Source organism: Clupea harengus, chromosome 14, assembly GCF_900700415.2.
Source record: "Clupea harengus chromosome 14, Ch_v2.0.2, whole genome shotgun sequence".
Lineage (NCBI taxonomy): Eukaryota > Metazoa > Chordata > Actinopteri > Clupeiformes > Clupeidae > Clupea > Clupea harengus.
Genome location: NC_045165.1, coordinates 16,751,508 through 16,776,332, shown reverse-complemented (window position 1 = coordinate 16,776,332; position 24,825 = coordinate 16,751,508). Strand labels below are relative to the sequence as shown.

The 24,825-nt window shown below is 45.7% G+C and overlaps 1 protein-coding gene across 1 annotated transcript in view; it reads right to left on the bottom strand.

Moving 5' to 3' along the window:
* The window catches only part of pacrg (PARK2 co-regulated), a 135,670-nt gene extending 111,438 nt beyond the window's left edge, over positions 1-24,232 (bottom strand). Inside the window, exons 1-2 of the mRNA XM_031580812.2 lie at positions 23,999-24,232; positions 1,999-2,133 (exon numbers count right to left, since the gene is read on the bottom strand). Of these exons, the coding sequence (XP_031436672.1) occupies positions 1,999-2,133; positions 23,999-24,094 (231 nt within the window). The 5' untranslated portion in view covers positions 24,095-24,232. The remainder of the gene's footprint in view (positions 1-1,998; positions 2,134-23,998) is intronic.
* Between the last annotated feature and the right edge of the window lie 593 nt (positions 24,233-24,825).

Below are 24,825 nucleotides of genomic sequence, written 5' to 3'. Positions count from 1 at the left end.
ACACACACAGTTAGAGCCACAACATACACACCCAAGCAGACGCACATAAAAATACACAAACTGACCACCCCACCTCACCCCTCAACTCGCTCCCCCACACACAAACAAACCAACCCATATCCACCCAAATATAAACTCCCTCTCTTTGATATTTGACCCTGCAGGGGGTGCCTTGAAATCATAACAAATATTGCAGGGATGTGGTGGTGCATTTGTCCAAATCCCTCCACCCCCTTCCCCACACACACACATATAGACACACATACACACACACACACACACACATACACACACACACACACACCACCCCCTCGTCCTCACCATACCACCTCAACGCCTGGCACAACACTAAAGCAGCTACTTGGCCGGCCATGGCACTCGTCTCCCTGAGAGGGACCTTGCTGGAAACCCAGCACTCACACTCAGAAAGGGAGAGCAGGGGAGAGCAGGGTAGAGGTGAGCGATCTACTGAGGAGAATCATGAAAATCAGTAACACAAAATCAATAAGCATAACAGTTGCATTAGATATGACAGCAGCAATTTCATACACCGATTCCCGTCGGCTGCGAGCAATTTCGTACGAGCGGAGAAAAAGAGAGAGACATTATTTTTTCAAGAGCGCCGATTCGTTTTGAAATTTGCATCAATAATTCACTCGGATGCTTTCAAAATGTTTTCAACTGGAGATGAGGTACACTCTCCTGGAATAAAAGAAGAAGAAAATAGGTGTGTGTGTGTGTGTGTGTCTTTGTCTGCCTGGCTGTCTGATTGCTTGTCTGTGTGCTTTGTGTGTGTGAGCTCTGGCCCATTCAACCGTGCCTGTATTTTAAATGTCATGGGGTATGGAGCAGGCTGGGGTGGGCTGGGCTGGGCTGGGGTGCGGGTGTGGGAGGGCACTGGCTGTCAGGTAAGTCTGGAGAGGATCCATTTGTTAAATCCACTGATGTGGACACTACTCAAAGATAACGTTATACATTCCCGAATGCACTTTTAAAGCCACGGGAAAAAGAAAAAAAACTATCCAATGTGTGTGTGTGTGTGTGTGTGTGTGTGTGTGTGTGTGTGTGTGTGTGTGTGTGTGTGTGTGTGTTTGTGTGTGTCTGTGTGTGTGTGTGTGTGTCTGTGTGTGTGTGTGTGTGTGTGTGTGTGTGTGTGTGTGTTTAATCAATAATTACTAATCTTCTTACACAAACACAGCTGTGGTGCAACTGACCTTTCTTAAAAAAACTTAATACCAACTGTATCGATCTCTACACATACATGTGAGCTTTTCCAGCACACACAGCATAGCCTGTGCACTCCGGTCTTGACACAAGTAGGCTTAATTTAGGCTGACAGGTAATGAGATGAACCCTATGTCCATCCACAGTCATAATTATTCCCTATTTGCACAGACTTGTGAATGTCTCTTCTCACATGCTTCACTCTGGTCCACAGTGGTACTGATCTATCTCTGGTGATTACTGTTTTAAAATAGCAGGCATTAGCTTGAGTACTGTCAGGCTGCAGCTGTTTAAACTTCCATTCCTCCTGTGTGTCGTTTAGCCGGGACTACAGAGGTGACTAAGACCAAACCAAATATCTCTTCACTGTTCTATGACTTCTACATGATGAGCTACAACTGGTGAAACTTTGTGCGTACACATTTTTCTAAGTATTTGAAATATGCCTAGCCCTATATCATAAGCTGTACCCCTCAAATCAATAGACACTAGGGCTGAGATTCCAGTACAAATGAGATTCCTATCATACTAATGAGCACAAGTCAATGAAATGTAACCACAAACGCACCATAATACATAATAATCAAATCGTTTTCGCAATTAGTGCAAAATTTGAACTAAAGACAGTTTGATCATAAGCTTAAATGTATTAATTTTTATCGATGCATTGATGTAGCTTTCGATTCAAATGGGAAGATTTCCACCTGAAACGTTGTGCCTATTGAGATGTGAACGTGTTTTTCTGAGAGCAAAGTCGTTCCCCTGTACAAGTACCTTCCATGCGATGCGGTTTCCCTTGGTGTCATGCTCCAGAGCGATGGGGAAATCTCCTCGCTCGTAGAACTTGCGGAATGCCGTGGGTTTGGCCGGCCTCTCCCGGAACGCTCCTGCAGCACGTGGCCCAACCACCTAGAGGCAGAAAGAGAGAGAGAGAGAGAGAAAGAGAGAGAGAGAGATAGAGATAGAGAGAGAGAGAGAGAGAGAGAGAGAGAGAGAAAGAGAGAAAAGAGATTGTTTGTCTATGTTTAATTCCACGTTCAAACTCTGTGTTTAAAAGTTTTGTTTTGGCAATACTAAATAGTGTTTTGTCATGCCAATGAAGCTCATTGAATTGAATTAAGAAAACAATTAAAGTAAATGGGGGCAGAGGAAGGCAGACAAAGATAGAGAGAGAGATAGAGAGAGAGAGAGAAAGAGAGCAATAGACAGAGAGAAAGAGAGAGAAAGAGAGGTAGGAGAAAGAGTACAATCCCTTGCAATCACAGCGAGAGCATAAAAGCTGATTTTCAGTGCCTGATGGGCTTTTTCCACTAAAGACCGGGGCCAGCCCGAGCCTCTTTATTGGTCTTAAGCACCCGGCATTCTGTTTCCATTAGGAGTTGTAATATCAGGGATATTCGCAAACAGAGAACATCAACTCTAGAAACAGTACTTAGCAACAACTGTGTGAGTACACATAAAATAAATAAAAATATAATTTACACATAAGTTACAATGCTACCTATCTGTTTTTAAATTTCTGTGGTTTTATTGTTGCGTTGTATTCCATTCCAAAAGTCCTTCGTTCAGCTCTGATTCAGCCATGCCCAACTCCAGGACCGAACTGAGGCTGTTTAGGCCACAGCCCCGGTCCAGTCTCAGAGATGGAAACAAAAAAAGGCTGAGGTTTTTCCCCAGACACCCCATAGTGGGAATGCGCCATGCGTGTGGGGTGGGCCATCCAGCGGTGCTAACTCAGCATGACGGCTGCGTGATTGTGTGGCTGCTGGCCTGGCACTCAGTGTGTTTACATGATGGTAGAATTCGAATCTTTGCTTAGTCGGACTATGCTATCTTTTGGGGCAAGTGCTATTATCCCAATATACATGGCAGTGAATAAATCGAATCATTGGCCGAAAGCATGTCATATCCATAACGATAGGTGGCGCTGTTTTCATTACAACTAGTGGTGATACAGCCATTTCCGCTTGACCTCTTCACCACTACCAATAACAACAACAGTTGATTGAGCATGAATCGCGTCTGTTCATCGGTCCAGAAATGCGTGTTGCCTCTTGGGTTGTTTGTTTGTTTGTTTGTTTGTTTGTGCTGGGCCGATGTGTTTATAAGTTACATTATTCAAAGGTGAAGAAACAAGAGAGAAACGCACGCACATTCACACGGGGACGGCCCAGTGTTCCGAAAGCCCGATATTCCGAAATCTCAATATTCCGAAAAATAGTCCTCCTGGCGAAATTTAGAAATATTTTAAGTGGCACAAAACACACACAGCATTTAGTTTGGGCAGCGGAGCGGAGACGCTCACCGGGCTATCACGCATATAACTTTTCCTAGGCAATATTTGTTAACTTAGCCTACTCTGGTTTTGAATATGGGGTACCACTCATGCAAAGGAAATCACCGGCACATTGTCGCAGGACATTACGCAGATCTTGTCAAGCACTGACAAAGCATGCATGCGTTGGCAATCATAAAAGTATGTTTGCGATGCAAATGCCATGTGTGTAGTATTCTGAATTAAAGTTCATGCTTGTGAAATAAATGCATTTATATTGTGACGTGCCGGCATAGTCGCCCCATAATGCCGTGCGGCGGGAGCATACTGTTATACTCTATGTGCTGCACTGGCGCCGCTCAGCGATGTTCCCTGACCGTGTTCCTTACCGTTCTAAGTACATGTCGTTGTTCTGTGTTGGGACAGAGGTTGTGCAGGTGTGTGACTGTAGCACAGTCTGTTCGTGGTAACTTGCACCAGGGCATAAAGCCCGTGCCATTTTGACAGTGTGTTGAGTTTAGTGTTTAATAAAAAACAATGAATGTTTGGGTAGAAATTTGCCGAACTTTCCAGGGCTTGATAAAACGCACTGCGTTTTGGCTGTAACTCATTTAGCTGTTTCCAGCTCTGTATCTGCATCGTCAACGCTGGGCATTAGTTGTCTGTACTCCGATTTTATAGTTTCCCCATTGTAATAAATATGCGTTCATGATATATTTTTTTTCTTCTCGCGTAGCAGAAGGTACGCACAGTGTGTACGGCTGCATGCGCCACTGGAACTCTGTGCAATTAATACAATACATAATAGGCTAATTGATACAATATCTCCTCGTTTGAGTGTGGTTGTTTGAGTGCAATAGGAGTGTATGATCGTTGTTGTCTATAAAGGAAGGTATTGCGCTCCACCTGTCACGTCTCTGTCTTTAGAGGGCAGGCAAAATTTAGAAATATTTTAAGTGGCAAAAAACACACACAGCATTTCGTTTGCACAGCAGAGCGGAGACGCTCACCGGGCTATCACGCTTATAACTTTTCCTAGGCAATATTTGTTAACTTAGCCTACTCTGGTTTTGAATATGGGGTAGGCTACCACTCATGCGAAGGAAATCACCGGCAGATTGTCGCAGGACATTACGCAGATCTTGTCAAGCACTGACAAAGCATGCATGCGTTGGCAATCATAAAAATATTTTTGTATCATCGCGATGCAAATGCATGTGTGTATAATAATATTCTGAATTCAAGTTAATGCTTGTGAAATAAAGGCATTTATATGTTTATGATTTTGTGATTCATTGGGATGTGCATGTGGGCTATAGTGGTTCACGTTGCTGTACTCACAATTTTGGAACAGCAGGCTGTCGGAAAAATGGGCTTTCGGAACATTGCCATGGGACCTTGGTCAGGTAATAGCCGAGTGACAGCTGATTTGACAGTACTGCTGTTGTTTTAAGCAAATAAAATGTGGAACGTCCTTATACGTGTTTAAGGAGGGGTTGTAAAGGTGCTCATATCTTCGGACCTCTTCTGTTATGTTTGTTCATAATCAACAAGAATAAGCTTGTGAGACAGTCTGCAGGATATTCATAAAAAACCGTGTCATTAGTATGAACAGTTGAGACAACTTATCCCTCTTTCGTCTTCCGGGTCACGACCTGGCAGGGAGAGAGGGAGCATGCGCAAAGACGCAAAGTCCAGTTCCTTATCCAATTCACCGTTACATGCCGCAATAGTCGAACTATCAACTGGATCGGATCGAGTTATCCAGGGGTGTTAGTCCGACTATGTGCGGTCCGACTACGATCCGACTAAGGTGCTTACATGAAACGGATAATGCGATTTCAGTCCGACTAAGGCAGTTATTCGAATCCATGTAACCACGGTGACTGGCTACAGGAGGGATGGGGCCTCAGGGGCCAGCAGGCTCAGCACACAGCACACAAGGCCCTTTACCGATACGCTTACAGAGGTGGCTTATAGTCTACTAGTACTATCATTATCACTATTGATGGTAGTAGTGATAGATGTGGTAGTAGTAGTAGTTGTATAGTAATAGTGACACTAGTAGTAGCCTAATAACACGTTAAACTATAGGTCTGTGTAAAGATATGTAAAAGGTAGAACAACACACCCCTAGTCTAGGTTAAGTGGAATAACCAAAATGCATGTGTTTTGCTATCAAGGTCACTTAAGACAAGAGAGTCAAATACATCCATACTCATGTTACTATGTGTGTGCATGTATGTGTGTGTGTGTGTGTGTGTGGATGTCCCTCTCCTGGCACTGATTAAACCCCTAAAAACTCATCTGTTTTTCTGATGAAAAAAATCCCTCCATGGCCGTAAAATTGCTTGGATGTAGCTCTGCACCTTTGCCTTATTTCGTATTCACTATGAATATGCAAATTAGTCTATCCTCTATCTATCTGCCTTCGGCGTGACTACGTTATCAAACAGTTATTAACCTGTTGCTAATGTTAGATAAACGTTGGACCCGACCGCTAGGCCTAACTTAGCTAGATTAAAATGATAAACATCCAGATGTGCCATTAGGAAAGGTTTTTAACGCGATAGAAATTCTCTGAAGAAAGCCATCTAGTTCAGAAACAATATCGAACTATACGGTATCCCTATACGTATCCCTCCCTCCGCAACCACCTGAATTGATGGCATGACAGTCGCTGTGTGGCGGTGGGGCAGCTCAGAAATGTAGATATATTTGTGTCTGTATTCACTATGGACACACACAGACTGTCCACACAAAAGCACAATATTGTGGATATAGAAAATCCTTCCCCTAGCAGCCCATCTGGCCTAAAGGTCCACCTGTCTCAGCTTGCTCTTTGGTGACACACTATACATTTCCAGCTTTTTTCCCGACCCGTGGAGCTATTCCCAGTTTCCAGAGCACTGATGGAAAACCATTTTACCCTGTCCCTCGCTGGAGTCTCTCCGTGCCATGTGTGTTTGTGTGTGCTTGTGTGTGCGTGTGTGTGTGTAAAAGGCAAAAAGGGGGACCTTTTGCAGAGCAGATAAGCCTGGTGGCCAGGTAGCAGCAGTGTGGTAGACAGTCAGGGAGGGGGGCAGGGGCTAAAAATAGCCACGGAGGAAAATGGACTCCGGGCTGCATTGACCGAGAGTGAGCTTTATGGTCAGAAGTGATGACACTGCAGTCGATTCCTCCTGGCAACACACACCCTTCAGCTGCACATCCCTCCCTCCCTTTCACTCTCCATCTCTCACTCCCACACCATTTATTTTTCATTCCTGTTCTCTCTCTATCGCTCCTTCTCACACTCTCCGTCTCCCACTATTGCTTTCAATCCCCCCTTTTCCCTCTCATGCTGTTCTCCTCTCTCTGTGACTCCTTCTCACCTGCGGCACCCCCACACTCTCAGACCCATACTAATCTTTCATTTCATCACCCCTGGCAACAAAACAAAACAACACAACACAGCACCCTCCACCACCAATCCACCCCCACCAACACTGCCAAACAACACCCCCTCACCCCCCCCACCCCACCGCCCAACCAGTGTGTGTTTTTGCACCTCTGAGGCCCAGGTTGATATGGGGACAGTGTGACTCTCTGACTGGTCCTGGAACAGTATCTGTGAGACAAACACACACTGGCTTCCTGAAGGGGATTCAGTGTTATCTGTGCAGTCCAGTGCCAATTAAAGGAGTCTACCACAGGTTGGCGTGGGCAGCCGGGCATGATGTGCACTAGTCTGTCCTCTGGATGGAGATCAGGGGGTAGGGGAGGGCTTGGGCTTGAGGCTGCTGTGCTGTTGTTTGCTGTGTGAGAGCTGACAGTCACCCGCTGGATGGGCTTGTTTGGCTGGAGGCAGTAGGCCACACCACCCGATGGCAAACAGCAGCACCAAATCTCCCTCTGCCTTCGACTGGCTATGCCTCTGTGCAGCCCGGCAAAATCTCAGCCTAATTACCTACACCCCTACCTCTCTCTGTTTCTTTCTTTCTCTCTCTATCTCTATCTCTCTCTCTCTCTTTCTTTCTCTTTCCTCTCGTCTCATGTTGTGTCTTCCTCTGCTCTTTCTGGCTAACTGAAGTCTCTCCGCCTCCTTCAATTTCAATTTCAATTCCAGAAACTGTATTGCCATGACAAATCTCTACATATGCACTGCCCAAGCATTCAAAACAGTACATGCAACAATCAGTAGCCTAATCAGCAAGCAACAGATAACAGCTCTCTCTCTCTCTCTCTCTCCCTCTCAGACTGAGACAATAGTGCCACTGAGTGGTGTGCAGCTTTTCATACTACACCCACCCACTCAAACAATCACACACACTCACACATCACACATGGACATACAGGTGTGTTAGTACACAAAACAACAAGAATGATGAAGTCTGCCAGGCCCCAAAGATCCCAATTTTGCTATCTCTCCACTGTCACACACACGCGTGCGTACACACACACACACACACACAGGGAGAGTTGACATGACATCAGTGGTCAGCTGTCACACCTCCTCCTCCTCCTCTGCCTGTGCTGCCCCTCATCTGTCTTTCCACTGCTGGACATGTCCACTGCATGTAGCCACGCAAGGCATCCCACACTAACTTCATGTGTCATCAAGAAGCGCACGCAGACACACACACACACACACACACACACACACACACCTCAAAGTCTAATAGTGTGGCACATCCATGTGACAAAGATGCGGGTGGAATTTCCTGTCTGATCCAGAGGGACTCTAGAAGACATGTTGCATTTTATTTTCCCGCTTTCATTTACAACACAAATGAACAGAGAGAGATCGGCTACCTCTAATGTTGAAGGCATGAATGCAGGATGTGAGAAGTATTTGTTCAGTCTACCATCTCAGATTGAGATCCGAGTCCTCTAGGGGTGAGATGAGAACACGCTGTTTTACAGTGTTTCTTCCCTGAGAACCTTGGTGGTCTTAACCTCAAACCCTTTCACTCATCTCTCTAACCCAGACGCACATCTTCAGAGGCAGCCATCTAAGGGTTAAGACAGGGAGAGAGAAAAAGTGTGAAACAGACACAAACCCAGAGATAGAATGAAAGTGAGGGAGACAGTGTGACAGAAGAGAGAAAGGAATAGATGCTGTGCAACAGAGAGAGGGGACAGAGTGAGGTAGGTGGAAAGAGAGAGAGAGCGAGGGAGAGAGAGAGCGAGTGAGAAAGAGGGCGGGGGAGAGGCAGGTAGAGGGAGAGAGACAGGAGCCACAGCTCATCAATTCAGTGAGGTGAGATCACCGTGACGACGGTGCGGCTGTGTGTAAGGTGATCCATCAAGCTGCCGGCGAGCGGCCCCTCTCGTGCCGCCCCAAAACGCTCCTGAAAGCCTCTGATGGATGTTTGAAGAGGAGCCGTCAATTCCCACGTTTCCATCTGTGTTTTTATCCATCCCTCTCTCCCTCCCTCACTTTCTGTATTTCATTCCAACCTGTGTCCCCCTCACTCGTTCCCCCCTTTTGCCACTCTCTTACTTTTGACTAGGGATGTGGTGGGAGAGGGGGTGGGGGGGGGGGGGGTGGTGCTGTGTGAGTGGTGATGGGATGAGGAGAGGAGAGGTGAGATTTCATTTCCTGGTATTTATGGAAGAATGAGGGTGCCAGGGTGCTCGGATGCACTGCATCGCGTATTTACTGAGGCGGGGGGAGAGAGAGAGAGAGGGGTGAGAAGGAAGAGTGTTCACTCTCTCCCCCTTTCTCTTTCTCTCACTCTATCCCTCTCTTGGTCTCGCTTTCATTCTCATTCTCATTTCTCTCCTTTTTTACGTCTGAAGGGTTATTGAAATCTACAGCGATACAAAGAGGGAAAGATAGAGTGAGAGAGGCAGAGAGAGAGAGAGAGAGAGAGACAGAGCACAGCATGTGCTGTGTGAGGGCGTGAGTGTGTGTGCATGTGTGTGTGTGAGGGTGTGTTTGTGTGTCTGTGTGTGTGTGTGTGTCTGTATGTGTGTGTGTCTGTCTGTCTGTGTGTGCGTGCGTGCGTGCGTGCGTGCGTGCGTGCGTGTGTGTGTGTGTGTCTGTATGTGTCTGTCTGTCTGTCTGTGTGTCTGTATGTGTGTGTGTATGTGTGTGTGTGTGTGTGTGTGTGTGTGTGTGTGTGTGTGTGTGTGTGTGTGTGTGTGTGTGTGTGTGTGTGTGTGTGTGTGTGTGTGTGTGTGTGAGAGAGAGTGTGTATCAGCTGTGCTGTTGCAGAGTGGGCAGAGTCTCCTCTGATAAGGTCAGCCTGCACATCACTGCTGCAGGCAACCAAATTAACTCCCTTTATTTACGGGGCAATCGCTCCCGACTAGCGGCTGGAAACAGTGGCTCAGGCAGGCCAGGGGCTCTGCTCCTGACGCAACCCTCCCAGAATGCAAACGCAGAGAAATACAGCACAACAGCACAGGCCTGGAGATCTGAAATCTACCAGTCACAAGACTACCTGATTCTAGCTGTGCGCAAAGGTCACAGAGGGCGCGTCTGACCTACACGGCCATGGTTTATGATGTGGAACAAAACAAAAGGACAACGCATGAGTGCATCAGACTTGTGTTAAAGCAACATCGGGTAGCCTAATCCACCATAGAAATGACCACCATCATCAGAGCTATCATTACAGTCATTACATTGATTCATTCGGCACACACACACACACACACACACACTTTTATCCAAAGCCACTTACAAGTGACGAACAGCAATCAAGCTTCAGTAAATGAGGAGACCTTGGAGTAAGCTAAGTACTCTAAGTACTCGGCTTATTCTACTCAATATGTCAAAGTGTGAGGAGACTGGGTAAAGAAGAGCACAGTAAATGTCCGTTAGGCATGTTTGGGTGTCAGGTGTACATTTTCTTCATCATCTTCAGATCTTCACGATCACCATTGTAATCATCATCATCATCATCATCCTAATAAATGCAATAACTATCATCATCACAACATTATAATCACTGTCACCATCATCTTGTCCATCTTCATCATTCTTTTATAACAACCACCATAACCATCATCATCATCAACAGTGACATCCACGTCATCCTCATTCTCATTTAGCGCCACTGTTGTGTGGGTCATGGAGAGCGTCCCTCTCAACGGAGCTCAGCAGTCACAGCAGAGGGAGGTAAACTCCACTCTGCATTAGAGCTGAGCGACGCCTTGAGCGTTTGAGAACCTCAAAGGGCACATAAAGGAGTGTCTGTCTCCCACACACACACTGCCACGGAGGCAAATGATAGAGGAGGCAGCACAGTCACAGAGGGAAGTGACAGCTAAAATGTGGTGAGAGTGTGTGTAGCTGTTTACTACATCACAGAGACATAACTGTGTCATCCAGTAGAAAGTGTGTGTGTGTGTGTGTGTGTGTGTGTGTGTGTGTGTGTGTGTGTGTGTGTGTGTGTGTGTGTGTGTGTGTGTGTGTGTGTGTCACTGTGAGTGCATATTGTTTCTAATGGGAAATGACAAGTTAAGGGAGGAACAACAACATTTGGGTGCCAGTGCAGCAGTCACCCTTTAGAAAGAAAGCCAATGAGACACGAGACCCAGTGACAAGCAAACCACAACACTATAAATTATGCAGGAGACATATGATGGGGGGGGGGGGGGGGGAGAAGCCTAAGAGTCAAAACCTTCAAAACACACAGACACACACACAGACACACACACACACACACACACACACACACACACACACACACACAGAGATACTCATTCTTAAACACATTTGGCTTCTAAAATTTGCTCCAAACTGAAATGCTCTGTTTTCCAAATGACTGATGTCATTGATCCATTCCTCTAAAGGTTCCATGCAGCCTACATGCTTAACTAACATGCAAGGGATAGAGAGAGAGAGAGAGAGAGAGAGAGAGAGAGAAATAGAGGAGGACAGACAGATAGGGAGACAGGCACACACTGAGAGCGAGAGAGGGAGAGAGGGGAAAGAATAGGGGATGAGACAGTTGGAAGAGAAACACAGAGGCAGAGACAGAGATACAGAGAGACCCTGTGAATCAGAGTGCAGGGCTGCTTGTGAGGAGGACGCAGACAGACAGTCAGACGGTCAGGTCAGTCTCAGCCTAAGGCCTGGACTCCTGGAGCCCTGCTGAGTTAGTCCAGCCGTGTGTTATGCCACGCAGCGTTTGCTGGGCCGCTGTGAAGCTACAAGCAATATCCTGTGCGTGACGAAATGTGCAATACGTACACACAGACATATGCTTGTGCCAGGTCACTGGGTTTCTGTTTAACATGCTCCCCTTTCTCACCCCAACACACACACACACACACACTCACTCGCCCTTTTACCCACCCCCATCCACACACACACACACACACCCCCCCACACACACACACAACACACACACACACACACACACACACACACACACAACACACACACACACACACACACACACACACATTCACATGAATGACCACACTCATTGGCAATTTAAAAAAAAGTGAATGACCTCGAGGCCTGTGGTTAATGAGGCTGTGTTAGGGAGCGTGGTGTGTTGTCACGGTGACAGGTGTGCACACGTCCTCGGGAGGAGTGGTGGCGCGCGCCGACCCCGGGTTCCCTGAGCAAAGCTTAACTTTTACTGTCCCGATCAGTAATGGCACCTCCAGGCATTAAAGAGCACACAGGGCAGGCCATCAACTTAATGACACATAGAAGGGGAAGTCACTCCTTCTGGCAGGACACACAGATCACAGCCACAAATGAACTGCAGTGCAACACACACACTCACACACACACACACACACACACACACACACACACACACACACACACACACACACACACACACACACACACACACAGACCTTCATCTGACCTTGATTTATGATGGAATGAGCGCGACTGGTGTGAGGCCATTTGGCTTACGTACTTGGCAAGATCGGACCTCGACTCACACATTAAAAATAGACGACATGCTTCGCAAAACAGGCTGTAGCAGACTCGCTCACCACAAACACTTAAAAACGTACGCCAGGGCTAATTGTGAAAATTAATTTACAGAACACAATTGACACCACGCTGGGAACCACAATTTTTAATTAGTCTGCACGCCTTTTTGCAGTAACTAAATGGTGTGAAACTGGTAAACACCACGAGCAGGCACAACACCAAGCCTGAAACATGTGTCATTAACGCAACATATTCACATTTTCTTTCAACCAAAAGACCAGCCATTTTTCCAGCCATTTATGAAGTTTCGTCCATTTGTGCCAAGTGTAACTGCCAACCAAATTTCCTTGAGTGATTATAGCTGACTGCTCGTCATATGCAACCACTTGACAGGATTATCTGCGATGACTAATGAAATCATCAGCATGTCATTATCCAACTGAAAGCCTTCAAAACGGCTGCGCGGCCAACTAATTGCAGTTAAAATGCTGATTTCAGGGGATGAAGCAGAGATATGAAGAGCTCAGAGCTCTGTTATTCCAGCCAGTGGCCCAGGCGTTAGATCTCACACCAACACACACACAGAAGCACACACTCTGCCTTCTGCCACTCTGGGGACGTGCTCTTTAAAGGGTCAGTCTGCATTTGTTAGACCCTCCCACGACCTCCCTCTAACCACCCCCCCACCCCACCCCCAGCATGGTGCAGCATATGGGCAGGCCGTTTGGGGTGACGACCGTGCGAATGGAACTGCATCAGTGAGGCGTGATGGGGATGTGATGTGACAGGTGATAAGGTGAAGGACATGGTGTGTGTGCATGTGTGAGAGTGTATCGTAGGTGCATGTGTCTATGTGTGTGTGTGCATGTGTGAGAGTGTATCGTAGGTGCATGTGTCTATGTGTGTGTGTGCATGTGTTAGAGTGTAGCGTGTGTGTGTGTATTTGTGTGTATTTGTGTGTGTGTGTGTGTGTGTGTGTGTGTGTGTGTGTGTGTGTGTGTGTGTGTGTGTGTGTGTGTGTGTGTGTGTGTGTGTGTGTTTGTGTGTGTGTGTTTGTGTGTGTGCGTGTGTGTGTGTGCGTGTGTGTGTGTGTGTGTGTGGGAGAGACAGACAGAGAGAGGCCATCCTACGTGCGAGTGGGCCCACAGGGGATAAGGCGAGGCGGCGCCAGGGCAGAGAGGCCCATCGATCTCCCCGAGACGAGCAGCACGGGGGGGGATGAGCTGGACTGACAGAGCCCTGCCTGTCAGCCTCCACCCCTACCACAACAGAAGCACTCAGCCAATGTCACAGGTGACCCAGATACAGGAGAGCAGCTCTCTGATAGAAACCATGAAGACGCCGGGGCGAGCTACCCTGGTTCATGGTTCGTCTTCAATCTACCCCCCTCCATAAACATACCAACACACACACACACACACAAATACTACGACACAAACACTTAAGCTATAGGCACTAGCTCCTATAAAAACAGCCTATACTGAAGGACAAACTGTAAGCCAATATCTCAGCACATCTTGCACTGACAGAATTAACATAGCAGACTGTTAACATAGTTCTTTTTCACGGTGCAACGTCTACTGGCAGGGTCTGAACCGCATCAACTTCGGAGTATAGAATACTATTTCTTCAGCGTCAGGTCCAGGAAAATGGCTTGGAATCGTATTTTTACCATCTTCAACAATTTGAGCCAACTTTTACAGCACTTTGGGTGAAAAACATGGCTTTTCTTTCCTTAGCAACCGTTGCCACTAGTAAACAAAACGAATTAACATTACCCAGCTTTTATATGTATATATATACGTATATGACAATCTACTGGTCAGACACTATTAAGATACATAGCCTTCAACTATTTGAGGAAAGAGGCGATTCAATATGTTCAACTGCTATACGGACATCGCACAAAAGGATTGTTAGGAAAACTATTCGTCCATGTGTTAATGTTAGCAAGCTTTCTCTGCATGGTACTGATGCTGTGTGACTTGCACAGCTTCCAGAAAGGATCGACAGACAAAGGCCACTGCAGCGAAGGAAGAGAGCAGTCACCCCACCCAGCCTCAAACCCACGTCTACGTGGTACCAAACTTGCAGCTTGACCAGGTTTGGTACTCTGTAGACCCAGGTTTGAGGCCGGGTGGGGTGACTGCTCTCTCCCTCTCCCTCTTCCTCTTCCTCTCCCTCTCTCTCTCCTTCTTCCTCTCTCTCTCCCTCTCCCTCTCTTCTCTACAGCCACTGTGGGCCATTTTGCTGAGTGATGATGCATTGTTTGTCAGGGGCATTGATTTCCATTCTGTGGCTGCCGTTATCTTGATGTGTGATGGGCGGCGGCCCCACGCAGCCTTGAGTTGAATGGGACTCAGGCCGTGACACATGCTTACCCTCCACGATCGAGATGGCCAGCATGGAGCCACTCTCCTCTGACAAGGTGAAACCAGAGGGAGGGGGTCAGCTCAGAGGCAGGAGAGGAGGCATTTCATCTTCACTTCAGCTAATTGCATGATATGATAATGGCGTATTTCCAATTGAAAAAAGGTGTGCATAACTACTTCAGTTTTCCGACCAGGCCACTCTCCAAATCTATTTCACTTTTACTGCGTATTATCTACTACAGCAATGACAATTGATAAAACTATGTGACGTCCACTGAGGTAAATAGCATCTCTAACACTTAACCTAATGCTTACATTTGCTTGTTTGTTTGCTTCTTTGGGTCGATCAATCTTTATGAGGCTCTTTTATTTTGCAATGAATGCTAACATTTTGCTGATGATATACTGAGCTTCTTGGGGAACATTAGACTTTCATTGCCAGAGGGACTGACTGAAGATATTACCGAGGAGCAGACTCATCCACAATAAACATTAATTCAGGTGCTCAACCAAGACGTTGATGAAACAAAACAAAATGAAACATTTTGAGTGTTCTGAGTCATACTTTCTGTGCAGATAAAGCAACGGCAAAAACAGTGGGCTGACTATCCATGTTCCTTGAACTGATGCATGTCACTCTTTTGGTATTTAGCAATATTATTGCCAAAATTGAGCCAAAATGTTTTGTGATGTGATTTGTCATCCTAAGGCTGATGGAGTGAGCTCTGTAACATTACAGAGCCCCATCGCCTTATCGTGGAATAGTGAATAAAGGCTACTACCCAAACTGAGGTCGTTGTTGGTAACAATACCCCGATCACCTCACTGAGTGGCAGAGACGCCATTGTTGGGCTGAAATTACGGATTAGTCCTTTCTGAATGACAGCATTTGACTCTAAAAAGCCATATTGATGTTCCTTTCGCGTGCCAAACAGGTTTAAGTAAGTCGTGTTATCTCAGGGCCGGCCTGCACATGTGGGTTTATTGATTGTGTTTTGTCCGTCTTGCACTAACCACCATCGACAAACGGATCAAATTTCCAATCATGCGGGCCCCTTGCCGGGATGCAGATTAATTCTTACAATCGAATCGGAGGCCCAGGACCTGTTGTCTTTCAGGTACATCTCCTGGTCATCTTTTATTAACTGCTTATTTTAAAGCCTGATGAGTTTTCTCTCCCGTTGGAATGACTCGCCTTCGTTTACCTGCTGAGAGAAAATCAATTTGCTCTTTAAGTAATGCTGCTGCCATTCCCTCCGTCTATGCCTTCCGAGTGGGTGGTTTGAAAAGAACATCCAAACACAGACACATAGAACAAAAGAGGGTTTTCTAACACGTTAAGAGCCACTTGGCCTGCATGACCTTGCAAAATAAGGAAGAGGGTACGATGGGATCGTGGCTTAGGAGGGATCGGGAGCCGAAAGTGCGGCATGGTGGTGTAATTATTCTGTGTGGTTAACTTGACATGCACTTTATTCCCATTAAGTACTTCATATTCTCTGGGTAAAACAGAGATCAATGGTTATAGAATAAAGATGTCTGGAATCTCATATAATCCAGGAATAAGCAGCAAAATTGAGTCAGTGCCCCCTAGTTAAAAAAAAAATAACTGAAAACTGAAGTACACTTAATTTCAGTATACTTCCATGCACTCATGATTAATTAGGGATGTGACTGGCAAAGACCAAAAACCAGGAAAATATGCAGAGCACGGCGCAGCATCCCCCTCCCACCACTAGGGCCTACGTTCGCTCCATAGTGCTGATCTAGAATCTGTCCTTAAAAACAGGTAGGTTCAAACTGCTGGTGGCTACTATAGCATATGTATAGAAAAGTATGATACATGACAAGTACTTATCTGAAAAAAAATATACATGTATATTTTCATATGTTTTATATTTTACATTAAATCAGCAGAATCAACTTAATGATTTTAATGTCTTTTTACGGTTTTGAAAACGCAACTTCAAGATTTAAATGTGCAACACGCGAGTCAATCCTCCATTTCTTCCTGCTTCTTTAGCCTTTGCAGTAAGCTTCATTAGAGCCTGCACACGCCTCTTCTGGAACTTGCGTCTGGCTCTCACAGCTGCTGCCACAATGGCATCTTTGCCCATTTCCCCGCTGGCTGTTTGATATGCAGCTGAACGCAACCAAACATCGTCATGGATACTTGGAAGGGAAACAAAATCTTCACACACTTCAGCCTATAGATGTAACAGCTCCAGGGCTGGTGCTAGGAGTTGAAAACATTTGGGGCTTAACCCAGTCCTGTACGGGTGTCCGAGGGCACCGTCTGCTCGGATGTTTTTTCTATTCTGGCGGCTAAATGCACCATTTTACCGTTTATAAAATATAATAGAAGCAGGCTAGGTTACCGCTGCCTGCAATTGGTAACTACTCTCTCAGTTTTGGGCATAATGTGGACCCTCTGTAGTTGGTTTTGCCTCTATTCATCAAAGATAAAATACAACATTCCGTAAATTGAAGGTAATAAATGAACACACTGCCGTCTTCTTTTACTGACATTCAGTCGCATAGTGACAAACCGCTGAAAGTGGTGTTACCCAAGCCAGGGTAACACCATTAACCTTAGAAGAAAGACAACTTAGAATAAAACAAATGTAGATTTCTCCTGTCTAACAACTTCAATATGCGAAACCATATGTATAAAGAGACATACCTCCTATTCTAGCCACATTATTCGAGTATTGCATGATGGAAAACAGCCAAAAAAGGATATGTTATTTATAAAAGGTATTGCCAACAATGACTAACAAGATGAAAAGGACTCTGCATATGTCCAATCATTACAAATATGTATTTACTGTGCTTGAAAGTGTTACTCTTTCATTACAGATGGCTTAAAAAGCACTGGCACAATGATTAACTAGTACACAAAAGTACATATAAATGCAATGTTATGAATGCAGACGTTCATTGTTTGGGCGACTTTAGTCGACAATGGCACTGAATGGGTTAAATTTGAGCCTGGGTGCCACTGGAAAGCTTCACATGTGTGAGTGTGTCCAGGGATATTGGTTTTGTAGCGTTCTCCGGGTCACCTTATGCAATGATTAATTATCCCCGATAAATGGAGTTTTCTCTGCGTAATGAACTTCCTCTATTAAAATGAGCTAATGAAAATTCAAGCGGGTCTTTGACAAGAATAACAAACGGAGGGCTATAACCACGCCACTCAGAGGAGGACAAACAAAATGGCCATGGCCTGTGCCTCGCCGGGGTCATTATGGAAGGCGACGGGGAAAACATTTGCCACAAAACTGATTACGCTACGGGCTGCGACTGCCAGACAGCTTTTTTGTGGAGCGTGGAGAGAAAGGTCAGAGCAATTGCGACGGTGGCACACTTCAGAAGCCCCACTATCTATTAATCTTTAAACGGCCATTTCATGTGCGGGAACTGTGGGTGATTAACTAGGATAGATCCGCCAAGCTGCAAGAAAACCACAGCTATCAACATTTTCTGAAAAAGAAGTGTGTGTGTGCAAGGGTGTATGAGAGAGAGAAAGTGAGTGTGTGTCTGTGTGTGTGTGTGTGTGTAAGTGTGTCCATTCTTGCCTCTAAAGCGGTTTCACTAATCCAGGGTTTCATGTCGGCAGAGTTTGAAATACAACACAGAAGCATAGCTGGGGAAGCGGAGGGGAGGGAGGTGGAGAGGGAGGGAAGGCGGGAGAATATGCAAGCACTGCCATTTTCAGTCGGGCAGTGTCCGGGGCGGGCCGCGGGGCCTTGGGGCCGGTGATTGATCGGGCCAAGCGGTGGCGTTAAGATGCAGGCTTCAGGCACAGACTGTCGATCGCGAGCAGCTCGCTGAGGCCCACTTCTCCGTCAAACATGACAGGCGCTTACGAGAATGGATTACACAAGTTGGCCCAGTTGATAAGGTGAGATGTGGAGGTGGGAGGTGGGTGTATTTGTGTGTGTGTGTGTGTGTGTGTGTGTGTGTGTGTGTGTGTGAGTGTGTGTGTGTGTGTGTGTGTGTGTGTGTGTGTGTGTGTGTATGTGTGTGTGTGTGTGTGTGCCTGTGTAAATGTAGAGAGGTGTACTAGATGAACGGGTAACGTGTTCTGAATGGAACAAAAGACAGACATACAGTAGAGGTGGCATGTGTGGACATGCATGTGTGTGAATGTGTGTGTGGAAGAGGATGAAGGTGTATCAAGGAAACTGAGTGACAGAGACAGACAGAGAAGGATGGTGTACGCAGTGAGAGGGTGAGAGACAGCTTACAGTATATCAAAGGAGAAGAACAGAACGATAACAGAGGAAGAGAGAGGAGCCGACGATAAAACGCTGCTAAGAAGAAGAATGGTGACAGGAGTGGTCTGTACATCTGCTGTGGAGTGAGTCTGACAAGCCTATGTGTTTTACAGTGCACATGTGTGTGCAGTTTCTGCTGTCTTCTTGTAGGCCCTATGTGATTGGATACATTTGACAATGTATAGCTGCATGTGAGTGTGTCCGTGTGGGATAAAGGTGAGTCGTTATGAGTCTGCGTGTGCATTGTGTACTTAACCAATATGGCACGAGTGAGGGCGGGGTTGGGGAAGGATATCCTCACGACTGTGACTCGGCCATGGGCATGAGTCCGGAGGCCGAGAGCCGCAGGTGATCACAACCGCGGGGATATATTACCCCACAAACCCCATGAACACGAGTGTCATAATGCTTTCATACAACAGTTCTACTACCAACTAATTGACACCAGATTTGTATTCGTTAATTCGATTTTGATTGTTCATTCTCCACTCCAGAAATTGTGAGTGTGAGTGTGTGTGAGTGTGTGTGTGTGTGTGTGTGTGTGTGTGATTGTCGGTGTGGGTGTGTGTGCACGCTCCACTCATATCCCAGAGGCCATGCGTTAAATGAGGAATGTGTGCAGTGCTCCAGCCGGTATTAGCCCCGCGGTCTGCTCAGCAGCGCTGCAAAGGTCACAGAACACATGTACCTCCGCAGAGTGAATCCCCCAGCAACTTCATCGATCTACTCACACACATAGTCTACACACACACTCCGCCAACTACACACTCTGCACGCTCAACAACCATGTTTCTGTCCAGGATCATCAGACTCTAGATAAATGTGTGTGTACTGCATTTAACTACATGTGTGTGTGTCTGTGAGTTTGCACCTTTGGAGCTCTTCTTGAATATATATGTAGCGTGTATGTAGCCTAGAGATCTGTCTGAAATCTGAGATGATGAGTGTGTGTGTGTGTGTGTGTGTGTGTGTTTGAGTGTGCACCTCCATCTACCTCTGTGTACCTGCACATTATTATGAAATTAGTGGCCATTTGTTGCATTACGCTCTGACCTGCTGCTTTCAAGCAAGCTGGAAAGCCCACACACCGCTGCTTCAGCCCACAGCACAGCACTGAAAAATCAATCGCCGAAACAAATAATAAATAAATAAACACATGAAGGAAGGGGACAAGAAGGGATTTCCAGAAAAAAGATTCTAGGCCCACAGTTGATATCATTACACATCACTGCTGCTCGTTCAGATCCTTGGATCTAGATCCCGAAGCCCTCAACATCCAAGCGGTGTTAGAACTCAGAACTTCTTTTCCTTCCTGAAGAAGGTTATGACCTCCAGCCAAAATATAAAATGGCCTCTCTCTCTCCTCCTCTCTCTCTGCTCTTGGAAAGCGGAGATGAATTAAGGAGAGAGGGATGGCGCAAGGCCTAGTATTGATTCTGTTTCTATGGCCACAAATACTTTACAGCATAATAAGCCTATGCCTCAAGACTATTCCCCCTTAAAGGCGGCCAAATGGCCTTGCTGTTATCTACAAATCACAGCTCTCGGCGTTCGCCGCATGGCTCTACAGCTCAGGAAATATATCAGGACCATGCAGGGACTGGAGCATAAAGCAGAATCAGCCATGGCCTGAGCGGAAGCATTTTTTTTCCACGGCGGATTTTTTGGGGTTGGCGGCCCAAGCATCACGGGTTTTGGGTTGTTGATGTTTTTGTTTGTTTAGTTTTTTTTAAGCTTTTTTTTCCCCCTGCAGTAGCCGGCCTTAAACGCGTTGAATATTTAAAGGCTTAGCCCCCGCGATCCCCCTCCCATGAGCCCCTTCGCTGGAGATTAGTTTCTGACCTTCGGCAGAGAGGGATGAGGGATGGAGCATCTGATGAGGCCTGGAGTGGCACTCCACCGGTGGCTCGGCGCGAGGCAGTGCGCTGTGACGCGGCACAGAGGTTACTCCTGTCACCGCAATTACCCGGCCGCTGTTTGGCATTTTGTCACACAGCCTCTGTGGCAGGAGCGGCAGAGGCAGAGGCAGAGGCAGGGGAGCCTGGACGGACTGAGGCAGTGGCAGGACCTGCAGCAGTAAAGAGCTGTCTCCTCTCCTCTCCGTCCCCCTGACGCGTGACATGACTGACGGGGAAGAAGGTGACTGCTCTGACACAGTTTCCACCGACAGCGCTCTGTAGACAAAGTGTGTCCCAGGAATTTTGTATGAGAAACGATCATATAATGGCAAAAAAGGGTAGCTGTTTTGCCCAACCTAAAGAGACAGACTTCCGATGAAGGCTTTAGAGGAAGTTTGAAATTTGATGGTTTAAGTCCATTTTTTCTGCCTTGGTATGTCTGTATGATGCCTGGCAACGCCTCTAGATGGTTTGAACACCTTTCTTCTCTTCCTGTTTTTGGGTTTCATATGAAAAAATGATTGGCAGCAATTGAAGTGTCTTTCAATTTTATAACTGTGTGCTGCATGATGTGTTTTTACTTGTATAATACAAATTTTGTCTATGGTCCAAACACTTTGAGAGTGAGATACAAATATAAACTTGTGTTTGTGGTACGACTGGCTTTTTTCATACACCAATAATTGCAATGAATCACGCCAGAAATCATTCACTTCTGTCAGACATAAACACAGGAAAAATAACTACCAAGACAGAACAGAAAAAAACAAAAAAACATTCTCCCTTGCCATTTGAACACAAAACATCAGTAATGGAAAGCTTGCCTCTGTTGTTAAAACAGCGATTTGAGAATAATTGCCAGAGAGGTGACTAGAGACTGTACAGCATCAAAAAAAAGCTAGCTGGGTCTGCTGAAGCATCTGACAGACAGAGCACTCAAAACTGTGGACCTCCAACTGTGACAAGCTTTGTTCTATAACGAACTCGGCTTCTAGCGCGTTCACCTGTTTATTTAATTTATTTTGCATATAAAGAGTTATGGGCCGAGGCACTGCAGACTCCCCAAAGATCCGCCCACCATCAGAGGAAAGATTGGTTAATTATGTATGAGTCAGCAACCCAAAAGCACACACACACACAAACTCCCTACATCTTGTTGGAAGAACACAAGATCAACACTACAAAGCATAAGTGGCAAAACTCTGACTGATCAAACTGGTTACTTGCCCAGGCCAGAACTAATAGAGCTGGAGAATGACAGCTGATTCAGAACATTTGCAAACATTCGTTGCTTGTGAACTCTAAGCTTACTGAACGGCTCAAGTGTGAGGCTTTCTTGACTGTAGCTACCTCTGTAACACCACACAAGACCAAGGTCAAATCTGCATCCGAGTCAGCTTCTAACACTGTAAGGAGGTTCAAGCAGGTGAGTGTGAGGGCCTCTCCTGTACAGGTCATGAGAAACAGTACCAACCAAACCAGGGAAACAGTTCTCACAGCAGACCGTAGGTTGCTGGAAAATTATTTTGTGAGGCCTCTGTCTTGGAAGGTCCATTAGTGGGATGCCTGCTGGATAGACTGGCAGTGGATTGGCACCACAGTGAAGAAAGCCTAACAAGACCACCTGATGAACTACAATCTCAATAAACCCACATACTAGTATAGTCACAAAAATGTGCCTATACTATAGCTGTATCAAAAACAAGTGTTAAGATCCCACTGCACTCACTCACTATTCTAATGCACACACACTATTCTTTTAATGTAGGTCTATTTCATGTCACATCCTGCTATGTGTGCTTTGGCCTGATGGACGGCAGTCCTAAAGAAGACCGACCAAAGCACCTGCATATCTATCCACAGACATCTAGGTCAAGGTGTTAGATGACTCTGTCCCATCATTGATTTCCTCTGCACTGAAAATCGTTTAAAAGCAATAATAATAATCTGCCAAAATAGAAATGGGGGGTTGTCTTCCTCTTCAGACAGCTCCCATGGTCTAAATTGCCCCACAGAGCGACTGCCTGACCTAAAAAAGAGGGTTACGCGTGGCCAGATCAATAGCACCTGCCAGTTACAACTGATGTGGCCAGATACTATTATCACAGTCTAATACATCTTCATTCCAGACCAGGCAAGATGTAGCATGGTGGCCAGTCCAACGTTCAAAATGACTTGTGCTAGCTGTGAGGACAGGCATCAGTGTGAAAAGCAGGAGCTATGGCCAGGCTTGGAGGGGAGAGAGGAGCAGAGGAGAAAAGAAACCGGGGGACAGGAGACTGGGACATATTGAGTTGAGAGAAAGGCCCCTAATGCCTTTTATTAGAAGCAGAAAGCTAGTGGGCTGGATAAATAGAGAGAGAAGAAAAAAAGCTTGTAAGGCGCCTTTACTTCCAAACTGTTAATGATGTGTGGCCGTTCGCAGTGCACTGCCTATCCTTCCAGACCAGGCAGCATATAGATGGACCAAACTGAACATTTTCGGCACGGATGAAAACCTCCCATGATTCCACATACTCTATTTCGTTTTTGTGTCTGTCTCCTGTTGCTTTCTCACTCCCTGCCTCCCTCTCTCCCTCTCTCTCTCTGCCAGACCGAAACACTAGAATACATTGTTTCTACATGGAACAAAAGAGTAAGTTAATGCTTCAATCTGACGTTACTAAAGAGCGAATTTAAAATTCAGTTCAAGGTACTTTTTAAAATATTTCAGTATTTTTTTATATATTGAACACAAGACACCTTCATAAATAAAACGGCACGTATAATTAAAATGTGATATAAATAATGCTGTGTGGAAAACGTAGCTAGCAGGTGACTTTGGAAGCACACTTTCAAAAGCTGTTACCTAAACGTAGGATAACAATAGCTAACATGAATTCCAGTTTGAATATAGCAACTAGTTTGCGGTGAAATTTACTATTTACACCATAACAAAATACATATCAGTTCAGTTAGTGTGTCACTTCAGCAAAGTTTGCGAACCAAAGTTATCTGAACATCACTCATGTTAACTTTTAGCGTTAGCTAGCTAGCTAACACCAACTTACCACAGAATTCTTCAGGGTTGATTTCACTGTAAATCCCTCCGTTTTCAATTCGCTCCTATCTTTGGTTATATCTAGGGGTCTCATTTTTGTGCACATGGGTATGATTAATAAATTACAATGAAATCGACGACAATGTTAAAATGCACTGCTTGAAAACAGTGATATAAACACACTACACTCTTTTCTCTGTTAGGGTTGCTAAGGATCCACTTAGAAGACGCGCTGAGGTTGCTATGCACAGAACGTCAGTTCAGTTTCTATCTCCATGGCAACAGCACAGACCGCAGCGTAGCAGCACGTGTGAGAATGGAACTGCCCTTTTAAAATTAGATGGTTATTTTAATTCTCTTCCACTGGATCTAACATTACAGTGCCATAATAAATAGATCTTGAAAAGGTTGCCGTTGCATTAGAAAATAATAATACTCCTAGGCATAGGAAATATTATACTCAATAGGTAAGATTTTCCTTTCCGCTTTCTTCCATTAGCGTCCCATGTTAATGGAAATGTGGCGAACCAGGCAGGGTCTTATCAAATATCGCAATGGCCTATGTGATCGGTTGATTGTCTGAGTCAGTCTGACTCAAACCTGTCAAGAACTGCAGCATGCGGCCACATTCGTCAAGAGAGTACAGAGTAAATTAGGCACACTCCTGTGCCACTACACTTTTGGTGGCAGGAATACAATGAATTCACAAATAACAGTCTACCAATAGAGAATTACATGAAAGTCGTGACTTGTGAATCAAAAAGCACTTTCCATCACTAATTTGTACAGGTTTTCATGAGCAGAATCTTCTACATGCACTAAAATATCGAAATGGCT